At 41.8% G+C, this 16,140-nt stretch overlaps 1 protein-coding gene across 1 annotated transcript in view; it reads left to right on the forward strand.

Annotated features, from left to right (window-relative positions):
* muc5.1 (mucin 5.1, oligomeric mucus/gel-forming) overlaps positions 1-16,140 on the forward strand; it is a 31,149-nt gene that overhangs the window by 13,302 nt on the left and 1,707 nt on the right. Inside the window, exons 29-47 of the mRNA XM_069181855.1 lie at positions 108-151; positions 258-473; positions 774-6,863; positions 7,355-7,653; positions 8,051-8,225; positions 9,263-9,513; positions 10,346-10,529; positions 10,778-10,994; positions 11,259-11,437; positions 11,685-11,754; positions 12,033-12,157; positions 12,417-12,448; positions 12,647-12,815; positions 13,100-13,204; positions 13,417-13,457; positions 13,784-13,906; positions 14,202-14,300; positions 15,196-15,324; positions 15,730-15,769. Of these exons, the coding sequence (XP_069037956.1) occupies positions 108-151; positions 258-473; positions 774-6,863; positions 7,355-7,653; positions 8,051-8,225; positions 9,263-9,513; positions 10,346-10,529; positions 10,778-10,994; positions 11,259-11,437; positions 11,685-11,754; positions 12,033-12,157; positions 12,417-12,448; positions 12,647-12,815; positions 13,100-13,204; positions 13,417-13,457; positions 13,784-13,906; positions 14,202-14,300; positions 15,196-15,324; positions 15,730-15,769 (8,588 nt within the window). The remainder of the gene's footprint in view (positions 1-107; positions 152-257; positions 474-773; positions 6,864-7,354; positions 7,654-8,050; positions 8,226-9,262; positions 9,514-10,345; positions 10,530-10,777; positions 10,995-11,258; positions 11,438-11,684; positions 11,755-12,032; positions 12,158-12,416; positions 12,449-12,646; positions 12,816-13,099; positions 13,205-13,416; positions 13,458-13,783; positions 13,907-14,201; positions 14,301-15,195; positions 15,325-15,729; positions 15,770-16,140) is intronic.

Here is a 16,140-nt window from a genome sequence, read left to right on the forward strand (position 1 = left end):
TTTCTGTTTCATACAATACCAGAACCAGCACTATAACACTTCTCGTATGAAGAGCTGACCAAATGTATGAAGGTTGAAAACACTAAACCTTACTTTCTGTCCTTTAGTTATTGTAAATCCACGGGAGTGCGGTGCAGCTACAACATTCACGGTACAGTATGCAAAACTGTTTCTATTATCTAAATAATACTGCAGTAGTTTCAGTTCACAACATATGGGTGTTAACAGCATGCAAACTGACCTGCCTGTGCCTACAGCTTGTTACTGCACATACCAAGGAAACAAGTACCCATACGGCACAACAATCTACAACACCACAGATGGGCTTGGAAGCTGCATTACTGCCGTGTGTGGAGAAAATGGCACAATCCACAGGGACATGTATCACTGTACTACTCCTGCTACAACAACAACCACCCCAGAGCCAACGACAACAATCTTCAACTTCACAACACCATTGCCAAAGACTACCAGTAGGTTTTATTGGAATGTAATTCTGCCTTTCTATCTATCTCCTTCTCTCCATGCACACACACTATGTATATCTAAGCAAAAATACTGAATGTGAATTTCTAGTTCTCCAAATCTATTCCTATTAATTCAAAAACTTAATATTTGAAAAAGGAAAAACATTTGTACATGCAGTGCGCTGCTTTGAAACAGTGAACATCTTGGGCAAATGGAAATGGACTAATGAAAACACAATTCCAGCTGTAGTATCCCCATCATCTGTTTCCCAGCCTGAAACTATTCAATATTGTCTTCTATTGTAGGTGAGACCTCTCTATCATCAAGCACTCCAGGGACCACCAGCTGTGTGGAAGAAGTGTGCCAGTGGTCAGTCTGGTATGACATCAGCTCCCCAACTAAAGACAATGAAGGAGATCATGAGACATATGATAACATCCGAGCTAAAGGACATTCAGTGTGCGCTCACCCAATTGAAATTCAGTGCAGGGCCCAGGATTACCCCAGCACTCCTCTAGGAGACCTAGAGCAAACAGTACATTGCAACAGATCTTTCGGACTTAAATGCAACAACAAGGAAAATCCCACTGTGTGCTTGAATTACGCCATCAGAGTGTTTTGCTGTCGTGTTGTGCCTTGTGGAACAACAAGTGTACCGCCGATAACGTCTTCCAGTACAACACCAAAGAAAACAACAACCCCAAAGACAACACCTGAAGAAACAACATCAGCCCCGTCAACAAAATCTTCTCCTTCAACATCCTCAGCACCAAGCTCCACGGAACGTACCAGCACTGCAACAGTAACAACGCGACCACCTCCGTCATCATCCACTGTTGTTTCCACAACATCCAGAGGAACACAGCCCCCTAGCACATCAACTTCACTTCCCACAACCATCTCCACCAGCTCACCAACCACCTGCCGGCGCCCATGTAAATGGTCCCAGTGGTACGACACCACTTTCCCCACACTTGGAACCCCAGGAGGGGACTCTGAAACGTATGACAACATAAGGAAACATGGTGGAAAAATATGCGAAAAACCAAGAAAAATTGAGTGCAGAGCAGAGAAGTACCCAGATAAGGCCATAGACGATGTGGGTCAGATTGTGCAATGTGATGTTGCGAAAGGACTTATATGTAAAAATGAAGACCAGTCAGGCATGGTCCCATTGTGCTATAACTACCAGGTGAGGGTTCTGTGCTGTGATGAGTATCAATGTGAGACAACGACAGAGCCAACCACTCCTATCACAACCCCTCCCAGCACAACCACTCCAATCACAACCCCTCCCACCACAACCACTCCTATCACAACCCCTCCTATCACAACCCCTCCCACCACAACCACTCCTATTACTACCACACCCAGCACAACCACTCCCACAACAACCACTCCAACAACAACCCCTCCCATCACAACCCCTCCCACCACAACCACTCCTATTACTACCACACCCAGCACAACTACTCCCACAACAACCACTCCAACAACAACCACTCCCATCACAACCCCTCCCACCACAACCACTCCCATCACAACCCCTCCCAGCACAACAACCCCCATCACAACCACACAGAGCACAGTAACTCCCACCTTAACGACTCCCATAACAACCACTCCAACAACAACCACTCCAATCACAACCACACCCAGTACAACCACTCCTATCACAACCCCTCCCACCACAACCACAACCATCACAACCCCTCCCACCACAACCACTCCTATCACAACCCCTCCCACCACAACCACTCCTATTACTACCACACCCAGCACAACTACTCCCACAACAACCACTCCAACAACAACCACTCCCATCACAACCCCTCCCACCACAACCACTCCCATCACAACCCCTCCCAGCACAACAACCCCCATCACAACCACACCGAGCACAGTAACTCCCACCACAACGACTCCTATAACAACCACTCCAACAACAACCACTCCAACAACAACCACTCCTATCACAACCACACCCAGTACAACCACTCCTATCACAACCCCTCCCACCACAACCACTCCAATCACAACTCCTCCCACCACAACCACTCCCATCACAACCCCTCCCAGCACAACAACCCCCATCACAACCCCTCCCAGCACAACCACTCCTATTACTACCACACCCAGCACAACTACTCCCACAACAACCACTCCAACAACAACCCCTCCCACAACAACCACTCCTATCACAACCACACCCAGTACAACCACTCCTATCACAACCCCTCCCACCACAACCACTCCTATTACTACCACACCCAGCACAACTACTCCCACAACAACCACTCCAACAACAACCCCTCCCACAACAACCACTCCTATCACAACCACACCCAGTACAACCACTCCTATCACAACCCCTCCCACCACAACCACTCCTATTACTACCACACCCAGCACAACTACTCCCACGACAACCACTCCAACAACAACCACTCCCACAACAACCACTCCCATCACAACCACTCCCACCACAACCACTCCCATCACAACCCCTCCCAGCACAACAACCCCCATCACAACCCCTCCCACCACAACCACTCCTATTACTACAACACCCAGCACAACTACTCCCACAACAACCACTCCAACAACAACCACTCCTATCACAACCCCTCCCACCACAACCACTCCCATCACAACCCCTCCCAGCACAACAACCCCCATCACAACCCCTCCCACCACAACCACTCCCATCACAACCCCTCCCAGCACAACCACTCCTATCACAACCCCTCCCACCACAACCACCCCCATCACAACCACTCCCACCACAACCCCTCCCACCACAACAACACCTATTACAACCACACCCAGCACAACCACTCCTATCACAACCACTCCCACAACAACCACTCCCATCACAACCCCTCCCAGTACTTCTTCACCAACAGCTTCAACAACAGTGTTCACTCCTACTTCACACTGCACTGTGTGTGAATGGTCAGAATGGATTGATGTCAGTTATCCTACTTTTGGTCCAGATAATGGAGATAATGAAACCTACACAAAGATTAGGGATTCTGGTATTCATATTTGCAACTCTCCAGAGGCAATTGAGTGCAGAGCAGTAGACTATCCAAATGTCCCCCTCTCAGACCTGGGGCAGCATGTGGAATGCAACCCATCAGTAGGACTGATTTGCAAAAACAAAGATCAGGGTATACCACCAATGTGCTTCAATTATGAAATCAAAGTTAAATGTTGCAAAAATATATGTACCACAACTACTGGCAAATCAACTTCATCTACAACAACTACAGCTGCTACCCATACATCATCTAAGAGCACTACACCTCAGACAACAACACAAGGACCCACTACAACTAAATTAACTAAATCTCCTGAAACCACTACAACTGTTCCCACCACCACTACTTCAACAACAACTGTGTCTACGGAGACAACTACAACAGAAAAACCAACAACTACAAAATCAACACATACAACCGGGACTACCACCACTGTTAAACCAACCACTTCTTCAGCAACAACTGTGACCACAGAAACTACCACATCATCTTCTACTCCTATCCCTGTGACTTCAACTGCACCCATTAAAACAACATTCTCTTTTATTACTGGCAGAACTCGAATGCACTCAACAGAGCATCAGGTTCAGACAACAAATACATTCACGACTACAACTACAACAGAAAAACCAACAACTACAAAATCAACAACACCAACCAAGACTACCACTACTCTTAAACCAACTACTACTTCAGCAAAAACTGTGACCACAGAAACCACCACATCTACAACAGAAACCTCAACAGCTCCCTCTACATCCACCCATGTAGTCTCAACAACATCACAAGTTGTCACAACCCCTACTCCTGTCACCACAACAGAGACCACCTCTATACCCTCTTCTACAAGAGTAACCACAGCTTCATCCCCTGAGACAACAACGTCCTCATCAACAGAGAGCACCACTACTTCAACAACAACTGTGTCTACGGAGACAACTACAACAGAAAAACCAACAACTAGAAAATCAACACAACCAACCAAAACTACCACTACTGTTAAACCAACCACTACTTCAGCAACAACTGTGACCACAGAAACCACCACATCTACAACAGAAACCTCAACAGCTCCCTCTACATCCACCCATGTAGTCTCAACAACATCACAAGTAGTCACAACCCCTACTCCTGTCACCACAACAGAGACCACCTCTGTGCCCTCTTCTACAAGAGTAACCACAACTTCATCCCCTGAGACAACAACGTCCTCATCAACAGAGAGCACCACTACTTCAACAACAACTTTATCTACTGAGACAACTACAACAGAAAAACCAACAACTACAAAATCAACACAACCAACCGAGACTACCACCACTGTTAAACCAACCACTACTTCAGCAACAACTGTGACCACAGAAACCACCACATCTACAACAGAAACCTCAACATCACCCTCTACATCCACCCTTGAACCCTCAACAACATCACAAGTAGTCACAACCCCCATTCCTGTCACCACAACAGAGACCACCTCTGTGCCCTCTTCTACAAGAGTAACCACAACTTCATCGCCTGAGACAACAACATCCTCATCAACAGAGAGCACCACTACTTCAACAACAACTGTGTCTACGGAGAAAACTACAACAGAAAAACCAACAACTACAAAATCAACACAACCAACCGAGACTACCACCACTGTTAAACCAACCACTACTTCAGCAACAACTGTGACCACAGAACCCACAACACCTACAACAGAAACCTCAACAGCTCCCTCTACATCCACCCATGTAGTCTCAACAACATCACAAGTAGTCACAACCCCCACTCCTGTCACCACAACAGAGACCACCTCTGTGCCCTCTTCTACAAGAGTAACCACAACTTCATCCCCTGAGACAACAACATCCTCATCAACAGAGAGCACCACTACTTCAACAACAACTGTGTCTACGGAGACAACCACAACAGAAAAACCAACAACTACAAAATTAACACAACCAACCGAGACTACCACCACTGTTAAACCAACCACTTCTTCAGCAACAACTGTGACCACAGAAACCACCACTTCTACAACAGTAAAACAGAGTTCATATTCACCAACAGCTTCAACAACAGTGTTCACTCCTACTTCACACTGCACTGTGTGTGAATGGTCAGAATGGATTGATGTCAGTTATCCTACTTTTGGTCCAGATAATGGAGATAATGAAACCTACACAAAGATTAGGGATTCTGGTATTCATATTTGCAACTCTCCAGAGGCAATTGAGTGCAGAGCAGTAGACTATCCAAATGCCCCCCTCTCAGACCTGGGGCAGCATGTGGAATGCAACCCATCAGTAGGACTGATTTGCAAAAACAAAGATCAGGGTATACCACCAATGTGCTTCAATTATAAGATCAAAGTTAAATGTTGCAAAAATATATGTACCACAACTACTGGCAAATCAACTTCATTTACAACAACTACAACTGCTACCCATACATCATCTAAGAGCACTACACCTCAGACAACAACACAAGGACCCACTACAACTAAATTAACTAAATCTTCTGAAACCACTACAGCTGTTCCCACCACCACTACTTCAGCAACAACTGTGACCACAGAAACCACCACATCTACAACAGAAAGCTCAACAGCTCCCTCTACATCCACCTATGTAGTCTCAACAACATCACAAGTAGTCACAACCCCTACTCCTGTCACCACAACAGAGACCACCTCTGTGCCCTCTTCTACAAGAGTAACCACAACTTCATCCCCTGAGACAACAACATCCTCATCAACAGAGAGCACCACTACTTCAACAACAACTGTGTCTACGGAGACAACTACAACAGAAAAACCAACAACTACAAAATCAACACAACCAACCGAGACTACCACCACTGCTAAACCAACTACTACTTCAACGACAACTGTGTCTACGGAGACAACTACAACAGCAAAACCGACAACTACAAAATCAACACAACCAACCGAGACTACCACCACTGCTAAACCAACTACTACTTCAACGACAACTGTGTCTACGGAGACAACTACAACAGCAAAACCGACAACTACAAAATCAACACAACCAACCGAGACTACCACCACTGCTAAACCAACTACTACTTCAGCAACAACTGTGTCTACGGAGACAACTACAACAGAAAAACCGACAACTACAAAATCAACACAACCAACCGAGACTACCACCACTGCTAAACCAACTACTACTTCAGCAACAACTGTGTCTACGGAGACAACTACAACAGAAAAACCAATGACTACAAAATCAACACAACCAACCAAGACTACCACCAATGCTAAACCAACTACTACTTCAACAACACATTCAAAAACAACTGAATGTGGCTGCCATTACAACGGGAAGCTGTTTCCACGTGGTATGTAAGATACTGTATATATATTTAGAACTATATGCTTTTTATGTGTCATTACATGTGAGGAAATTAACGAGTCAAATCAGAACATCTTTCTATACACAAATAATCATGACATTGTGAAAGACACCTCCCAGCCATGTTGAAGCAGATTTATCGGGAACCTTCACAAAACAGCTTGATAGACACTTTGATGAATAGGTTACCACCAACCAAACAGACATAAATTATAACAGACATATAATTATGAATCTCTGCTTAAATCATCTAAATATCTGTCCATGTCTCATTCTTTATCCAGAAGGAGTCCTCTCAGACATTCTAAAATACTTCTTTAAATCTATTAGTGTGGGACAGATTTAAGACCAGAAATGAGTCTGAACAAACCAAAAATGCTAATCTGAACATATTAAGGTCAATAACAATACAAAATGCAAAAATAGTTTTCCTACTAGTGCTTAACCCATTATTTCACCTTGTGTTTTAACGTTCAGGTTCACTGCTGTATAACACTACTGATGGCGATGACTGGTGCTTCACTGCTTTCTGCAACGAGACGTGTGAAATAGAGAAACACTCCAAGCACTGTCACACCACTGCTTCTCCTCCAACCACAAGCGCCCAGACCTCCACTGCAGTTGGCCCAACAACACCAGGGAAGACAACTACAGCCAAATCAACTCCCACAAAGACAGAGTCCTCCACTGCTGAGACATCAGCCACAGCTCCAACCACCAGCCTCCCAACCACAACTCATCCATTAAACTGTGACCAGCTTACACCTCCTAGAAAGGTACTTTATATCTCACTTTCTGGGTATTACTTGAATTAATAGGAAAATGTGTTTAGTTCTAAATGTTGCTCTTTAAAATAACATTATTGTGTAACTTACTGCAATTTCTTTAAATCAGTATTTTACTGAATTATTAAAATTATATTAAACACTAGTGTTTATTACCAGAACATCAAACAATTTGTGTCAATCTAAATAAGCATTTTAATTTCAAAATATCTGGTAATATTACTGTACAGTAGGTGTCACATTTTATTACATTGGCACTGTATGAATATCTTGTTTTGCTTTGTTTCATTTTGATAATTATTATACTGTTTCTAAGCTTGACAGAAATGTGCAGAGACTTTGTCACACTATTGTGCCTTTGCTCAGTTTCATTCATCTTTTGTGCTAGCATGGCGAATCCTGGCACTTTGGCAACTGTACCATGGCAACTTGCCAAGGAGGCTCCAACATCACACTACAGCCGGTGCCCTGTGAGCCTGTGACTAAACCACAGTGTGCCAATGGTCTGCCTCCGCTTGAGAAGTATGATGAATCTGGGTGCTGCGTCCGCTACGAGTGTCAATGTAAGATCTCCACAACAGCAAAGATTAAAAATGTATTTCAACATTATGACACAAAGACAAACTAGGAAGACAAAACACCTTCAAGATTTGAACTCGCAAAATGACAAAACACAAACATGAAAGATTCTTCTGTTTTGATCTCACCTGAAAATTTGCATGCACTCCCATACTTTTTCTTACTCTTAATTATAATACTATGTTAGTAGTTCAGGTGGGTAGCTGCGTCAGCATGCGTAGGCTGCAAAGGAACAAGTAATAGGTTTATTCGATGCTGAAAAAACGAAGAAAGAAAACACAACGTTTCGGCCGTGGAGCCTTCTTCAGGTGAAGAAGGCTCCACGGCCGAAACGTTGTGTTCTCTTTCTTCGTTTTTTCAGCATGGAATAAACCTATTACTTGTTCCATTATAATACTATTACTACATTGATTTTTCTGTAACAACATTTTCATTTATTCCACCGAACTGTTCAGTTTTACATGTGGAAATGTGTGTCCATTATCCACTAACACATATTTCTTAATTTTCCTCTCATGCTCAAGTGATTTATTCTCACACCCCTGTCACTACCTTGCTACAGAACACAATTTAGCTTAAACTGCAACAAATAAAGCAGAGCTTTACAACAGTCAAATTGTCTTTCAAAAAGAAACAAATCTATTTGATTTATATTAAAACACACATTTTTGTATGGGTTCCAATAAAAGCATCATATAAAACTTTAGTTTTAGAAATTGACTTACAGAAAACAGTTAAAGTAATGATCACAGCAGGTTATTTTCTGAGAAATGTTCAATTAAACATTTGAACATTTCTGAATACCAGGGCATTGTTAGGAAAACCTGCTTGGGATAGCACAGATTGAATTCAGTTATTAAATACTGTATTATGAAAAATACAACATGAAAATCACCAAAACTATTAAACATGCATATACATAATATTCCTTTGCAAGTCTAGGATCCTTATCGGCTTGTCTGCTACATGTAGAACACCTGGCAAGTGGTCTTATCAACAAGTCTCTTGTGTGCCTCCCCAGGTGTCTGCTATGGGTGGGGAGACCCTCATTATGTCACCTTTGATGGACAATACTATGGCTTCCAAGGAAACTGCACCTACGTGTTGGTCAAGCAGATCATCCCCAAATACGACAACTTCACCGTTATCATTGACAACTACAATTGCCACTCTGAGGATGGCCTGTCTTGCCCCAGGTCTCTGACTATCTATTACAAGTCGTATGAGGTGATTCTGGACCAGCGGACAATCAATGGAATCACTACAAACTTGGTAACTGTTTCCCTATTTGTTTAGTTGTTTAGAGGGCAGAAAGCTTTCTAAGAGGAACTTTAGGATGAGTTAAGACTTTCTTCTACCTTCATCAGAAGTCAAACTAAAGTGGAATAAACAACGAAAGGGATCATTCTAACTATTGTTATATAAATTTTTAACTTTAAATTTATTCAAATCCCCTGATGAAATCAAAGGGTTTTGAATAAATTTAGGGATTTTTGTGCATATGATGAACAAAAAAATATCATATAAAAGTCTGACTTGTGTGTGCTTAAAAAATAAAAAAAAAGTTAGATTTTTGTATAGTAGTGCCACACAGAAGAAATCCATGTGACACCGCTGTATCATAACCCTATTATTTCATCAATTCTTCTCTGGCTGGGACTTCATCTGAAAAGATGTGTCCCATACTTCCAGGCAGAACTGTGCTAGTTTCTTTAGTTCCTGTGGTTTTTAGTGGTGATCAGCTTTCTCAAATGTTAGATTGAATGGAGGCCTGGATATTGACCTCAATACAATATGTAAACATTAAATGTTTTATTTAATGCTTATTTAATACAGTTACATTTTTTTACTTGCATCTTATAACTATAAAAAAAATAGTTTTTTTAATATTGAATAACATTCACAAAAATGTACCAGTCTGATGTTTGGATCAGTACAGTATATTGTGTAAACTATACAATTGCACAAAATTTATAAAAACAAAATCAAAGCAAACATTAAACACAATTAGAATCTGTACAAATGAAAGAACCTGAGTGATTCAAATAAGTGCATTTTTATGTTATTGTGTTTGTTATTAATCCATTCTTCTAAAATTTCTCAGATATATGTCAACCAAAAACGAATCATTCCAGCCTATAAAAACAGCGTCTTTACAATTACAAGCAGTGGAATTGACATGGTTCTGGAAATCCCAGAGATCAACGCTCTAGTCTCATTCAAAGGCCTCATGTTCAGCATCTTCTTGCCCTACTCCCTCTTCCATCACAACACGGAAGGACAGTGTGGTAAGAGGAGACTGTTCATTGTCTTCACGCTTATTCTAATCAGAGCTGTTGAGCAACTGTGATCATTGAGAGACGAGGGAGAAAACAAACGAGGAGCATTCTCTTAAGCTACATGCAAACGCCTCCTTGCATAGCTGTTTTAACAAACTTGATCTGGTTATGTGTGTTTAATTAACTTAATTTATTTTCACATACACTGTATTCTAATTAAATTATCCTAATTAAATCTGCTTTCCTCTATTTTAAAGGTAACTGTGACAACACAAGGAAAAATGACTGCAGGCTGCCAAATGGACAGATAGATCCCTCATGCCCTGACATGGCCAAACACTGGCGTATTCATGACAAGAATAAACCCTACTGTGACACTACAACTACAGTGAAGCCTCCTGTGACAACACTGCCATCAAGAACAACAGAGTCACCCGTCTGCAATCCAGCCATCTGTGAGATTATCTACGGAAAGTAAGCAGAATCAAGTGTAACCTCAAGAATCCTTGTGTTGTATCTTCATAGGACAGTAGTCACATTCCTCAAAAAGAAAATAAAAAATTAGCACAAAAACAGGACAGCCACGCTTTACCTCTTAATGAACACTACCGCATAAACTCAAAATTCAATCTTATTAACACAGTAGAGAGCTGAGGGCAGACAACGTCTGCTGTTTGAAATGTAGAACGTTTTGCTGTTGTGTGACTCGACGCAGCTGATGCGACCCCTCTGCCGCAGGGTGTTTGAAGAGTGCCGCACAGTGATTCCTGCGCTGCCCTTCTACGAGGCCTGCAGGTTTGACGTCTGCCACATGCCCCACACCAAGATCGGCTGCTCCAGCTTGCAAGCGTACGCCGCCCTGTGCGCATCGGTCGGAGTCTGCGTCGACTGGAGGAGCGCGACAGGGGGAGAATGCGGTAGGGCCAAGTCAGAAAACAGCGGGGTAGCTGCCTTCTTTACTGCTCAAGGGCTACCAGTGTACAGGAGAAAACATGTGAGCTCAACTGAGTACGGGCAACAACTGACCGAATCTGTGCTGTACCAGATACCACACTCAGCTCCATAAGAAATTCATTTTTAATTTCCACTAAACACATGATTGTCTCTTCAAGTTACTGTAGAACACAGCAGGAACTCAAGGTCCCCTTTTCTGCTCCTATACAGACTATAACTGCTCAGCAACCAAGGTGTACAAGCCATGTGGACCAGCAGTGCAGCCAACCTGCAATGCAAGGTAAGTGAAATGAGTTGCCTTCAGCTGAGCACACACTAAGATTTACCTTTGTGATTCTCTTTATCATACTTTTGAATTATTATGCAATAAAACAATCCCATACACTCAATTTAAGTTTCAAAGCTATTTGTATGCCACAAAAATAAAGCACAGTCATCATTTTCTAGACAATTCTCAAGATCAGACTCCAGATCTAATAATATGTACAGTGTTACATTTTCTATCAGTCACACTAAACACAGGCTAAACACAAATGCTGTGTTCACACTTTTAAACAGGTACAATGAGAAATTCATCCAGCAGAGCAGCAGAGAGCAGACAAGTGACTTCACTGAGGGCTGCTTCTGCCCCCAGGGGACGATCCTGTTCAACTCCTTCTCAGACATCTGTGTCCCCTCCTGCGGTAAGGACTGCTGGCCCCCACACTGGGTTACAGAAGTTACAGAGTACCCACCTTCCAGGTCAATCCAGCGCTAGTACACTGTTTACAGTGAAATACATGACGTTTGGGAAGCTAGACATAATTAGCACTTTATTAGTTATTTTTCAGGCTTTATTTTCAGTTTTCTTTTATTGTTGTTTATAAAAGAGATCCGCACAGAGGATGAAGCTACAGCAGTATTCACTGAGGAATTAACTCTGTTTTAAAACTTTCTGTTTAGACTGCACTGGACCAGATGGGAAACCAAAACTGGTAATGACATTTTATATGTTATTGTTTTTTCTTTATTTGTGTCTTATTCGATTAATTACCAGTATGTCAATGGTCAAGATAAGAGATCTTTAAAGCAGGAGCTCTTTCCCTCCACATACTCTTCTGCATAGCTGAGCTAACGGCAGGTGCCCGAGGGCAGGATAAGCTGGTGCATTCACTCTGTGTGTCTGCCCTCAGCCTGGCGAGACGTGGGACAGTAACTGCAACGAGTGTGTGTGTGACGTCGATTCAATGAGCGTGCAGTGCAAACCCCGGCCATGCCCCAGGCAGCCCCCCGTCACCTGCAACAAGGAGGGCCAGGTGCTGGTAACTGAGACAGTCGACTGCTGCAACAAGTCCCGATGTGGTGAGTAGCTGCAGGGACAGGGACAGACTCAGGACTGGAGGGGTTAGTGCTGCTGGGAGACTGGCTCTTTCAACAGCATCATAGAGGTGCAGCATTCAGAGCAGCACAGTTAATGCTTTGAAAAGACTATTGCTATTAAACTATTACAGTACTTTTCCAGTTTATCATTTTGTACCTTGCTAATAAGCATATGCTTAGCATGCTTTAAGCATACTCTTTTCTTTGGTGCAGTTTTAACATGTTTCCTGTTGCCCCCTGTTCTTTATTGCTCTTCTTCCCAATAGAGTGTGATGTAAAACTCTGCCCAAAACCACAAAACAACTGTAAACTAGGATTCAGACCAGTGATAACAACCCCAGAAGGAAGCTGCTGTGCTGTTTATAAATGTGGTGAGTGTTACTGGTGTTTTCCACTGTGCTGTGCTGACACTGTCAGTAGCTGTCTTCCCAGGAATGATAAGAAGACGACCTGTTCTTCTGTATTTATAGTATTTATTATTCACAAAGGTTTTTAATACAACCAGATGCTCAGTAGAGAATCCAGTTTATTTTCACGTCTATTTTTAATTAAACTGATTCAAGATTTATTTATTTCTTTACAGAACCAATAGGTGTCTGTGTTTTCAATAATACTGAATACAAGGTAAGATCCTTAACTAACTTTAACTTATTCTGGGCTTGCAGCTGGCCAGATCCTTTGACATGTGAATACAGACACTTTACAAATCAAGACAAGGTCATGTTATACCATTTCAGTTACTTCTGAAATGAGTTTGAAAATTAAATGACAATTACATGTGTACACGTGTTCTTATGTTGCATATTTTGTGTGTATTTGTCTATGAACTACAATGACTTTAGTAACTGGATGTGCAAATTCACTTCAGTTGCCCTATCAGCTGTTAACAGGTTGGGGTCTCCTGTCCTCTGTGTGATTCTAAGGGTGGTTCTGTTTTGCTCTCATCACAGCCAGGTGTCAGTGTCCCTAAAGACACATGTGAGTTGTGCCAGTGCAGTTATGAGGTGGATCCCAATACAAGACTGAACATCATTGCCTGTGATCCAATGCGCTGTGACAAAAACTGTCAGCTGGTATGGAACTTCCCTCAAAATTCCTACTGATATCATATCTACAGAATCATAAGGAAAGACAATTGGCTATATTTCTGTGTGACTAAAATGTGTTAATTAAGGTGTCCCTATTAATAACATTTTTTATGAAGACTATTTCTAGCAATATTCTGAATTACAAAACCACCAATATAAAATCTATACTATCTAGTATTATTTCTTAATACTTTTCCAACTTTCTGACTAATGTGCTGCAGATGAGAATAGAAACTGGTTAACTGGTTGCCTGTGTTCTGTACATTCATTTTCTCTGCAGGGTTTTACATATCAAGCTGTCCCTGGACAGTGCTGTGGCCAGTGTGTACAGGATAGCTGTGTCATCATGCTGCCAGACCACACAGTGCATGTCATTGAGGTGAGAGCACAACACTCAGCATATGAAATAGCTTATTTTTGTGCTGTTGGAAAACCTTTCTTTCAGGAATCATATGGTATTTCAGAAATAGCTGAATGTTACTCTGACATGTAAAATGATAAGAGCTTTAATCTGGCTAGAAAGTGCACCAATTAAACTTTGATCTTGGGCCTTATACCAAGTTTGTGAGGTTAATGAGGGAACAGAAACAGCCAGCAAAATCAATTTTAGCAACACAAGAAAAAGTGGCTATAAATGACAAAATTCACATTATAGATTGCTACTGTTTTTGAAGTGTAAACCTTTGCTTCACTGTTCATACTTGTCTCCTCTGCTGGGCAAAGGTTTTAGAGCAGCTATTTGCAAATTGAGACCACTTTGTGATGTGTGTATTTCTGTTTTTGAAGAAACTTTAATTTCTGTACTTGTATCAGGGCTATTTTATAATATTGTATATAATATTACAAAACAAGACTGAGAAAACTATCCTGGATAAGAAGAAATATATGCAGCTTACACAATTTACCATTGTTGGTAATAATTTTTAAAATCCCTGTTAATTTGGTCATTTCTAGTAAATTGTGAAAAGTTCTTTTTATTCCCCATTTAACCCAATTCAGCATCTTCTGTATTATTTTGTTATTTTTGCCAATTGCTGAAAAAAAAGATTTACTAACTAAAATATAAATTCAGTGTAACTAAACTCAATCTTAATAAACTAAAAACATTAATTACACAATGTGCAATTTTATTAACTGGATCACTTTTAACACCCGATGCATGAGGGGATTCTATGATGAGGGCAGAGTTAAAATACATGTTCAGAAAGAGGGATGGCATATCAAATGTTTAGTTTTACTGCACTACGTTAATGACGTCTCCTTCGCGATCACAGCCTGGAAACACCTGGTCGCCCCCTGGTGACAAATGTGTGAAATATGAGTGTGTGAAGATCGAGGATCAGTTTGTACCAGTAGAGGCCAAGATCACCTGCCCTCTCTTCAACCGCAAGGACTGCATTCCTGTAAGTGTACGAGTCACTTCCTCATTCTCCTGTGTGAGAGTGTACAAGGCTGCAGGTTTCACAGCTCTGAGCCAGCTCTGAGTTTTGTGATTCCTACTGTGTTGGATTAGAATAAAAAAATAAACTGGGATTCCAAATTTAAAAGACAATTAACAATGACTGTGGGTTTTGTCCAATCCTGGACCTACGGTGTATAGACTTGGTTAAGAAAGCTATATTGTCACAATTTCCATTCTGTATGGCCTAACAACTGGTTTGTATGGTCATCCACCTTTTTCCTGAAAGAATCAGGAAGTGCCTTCAGGAAGTGTTCTTCCAAGTGCCTTCGTTTAAAAACAAGCCTCCTGTTCTCAGTTTTAAACAGACCTTTTCTCATAAATATCTTATCTAAATTTGTTACTGCAGGGCACAGAGACAATTGCCCCAGATGGCTGTTGCCATGTCTGTGAGTATCATTTACATATTTGTTACATTCTTGAAATCAACACTGTAAACCACTGTGAATAAATACTGTGCTTCATTAACAAAATCAATGGTAACTAGAAGCCATTTATTTTGTATAAATCAGAGCTCGGTCCTGGTGACCTTGTCTTTACTCATTAGTGGAGTAATCCTGAAGGAGTCCACAGTCTTGAAGCTGATCTTACTTCTCCTTGACAGGGTGTGGTAGATAATGCTCTTGGGTTCTGGGTTTGAATTTGGATTGGTACATCTTTCATGTGGAGTTTGGAGCACAATGGCATCAACCCCATATAGCAAAACAAACAGTCTACCTCACTTCTTCAAGCAGTGTCAGTAACGCTCTCTGTGTGTCAC

This window comes from Lepisosteus oculatus, chromosome 21 (assembly GCF_040954835.1).
Source record: "Lepisosteus oculatus isolate fLepOcu1 chromosome 21, fLepOcu1.hap2, whole genome shotgun sequence".
Lineage (NCBI taxonomy): Eukaryota > Metazoa > Chordata > Actinopteri > Semionotiformes > Lepisosteidae > Lepisosteus > Lepisosteus oculatus.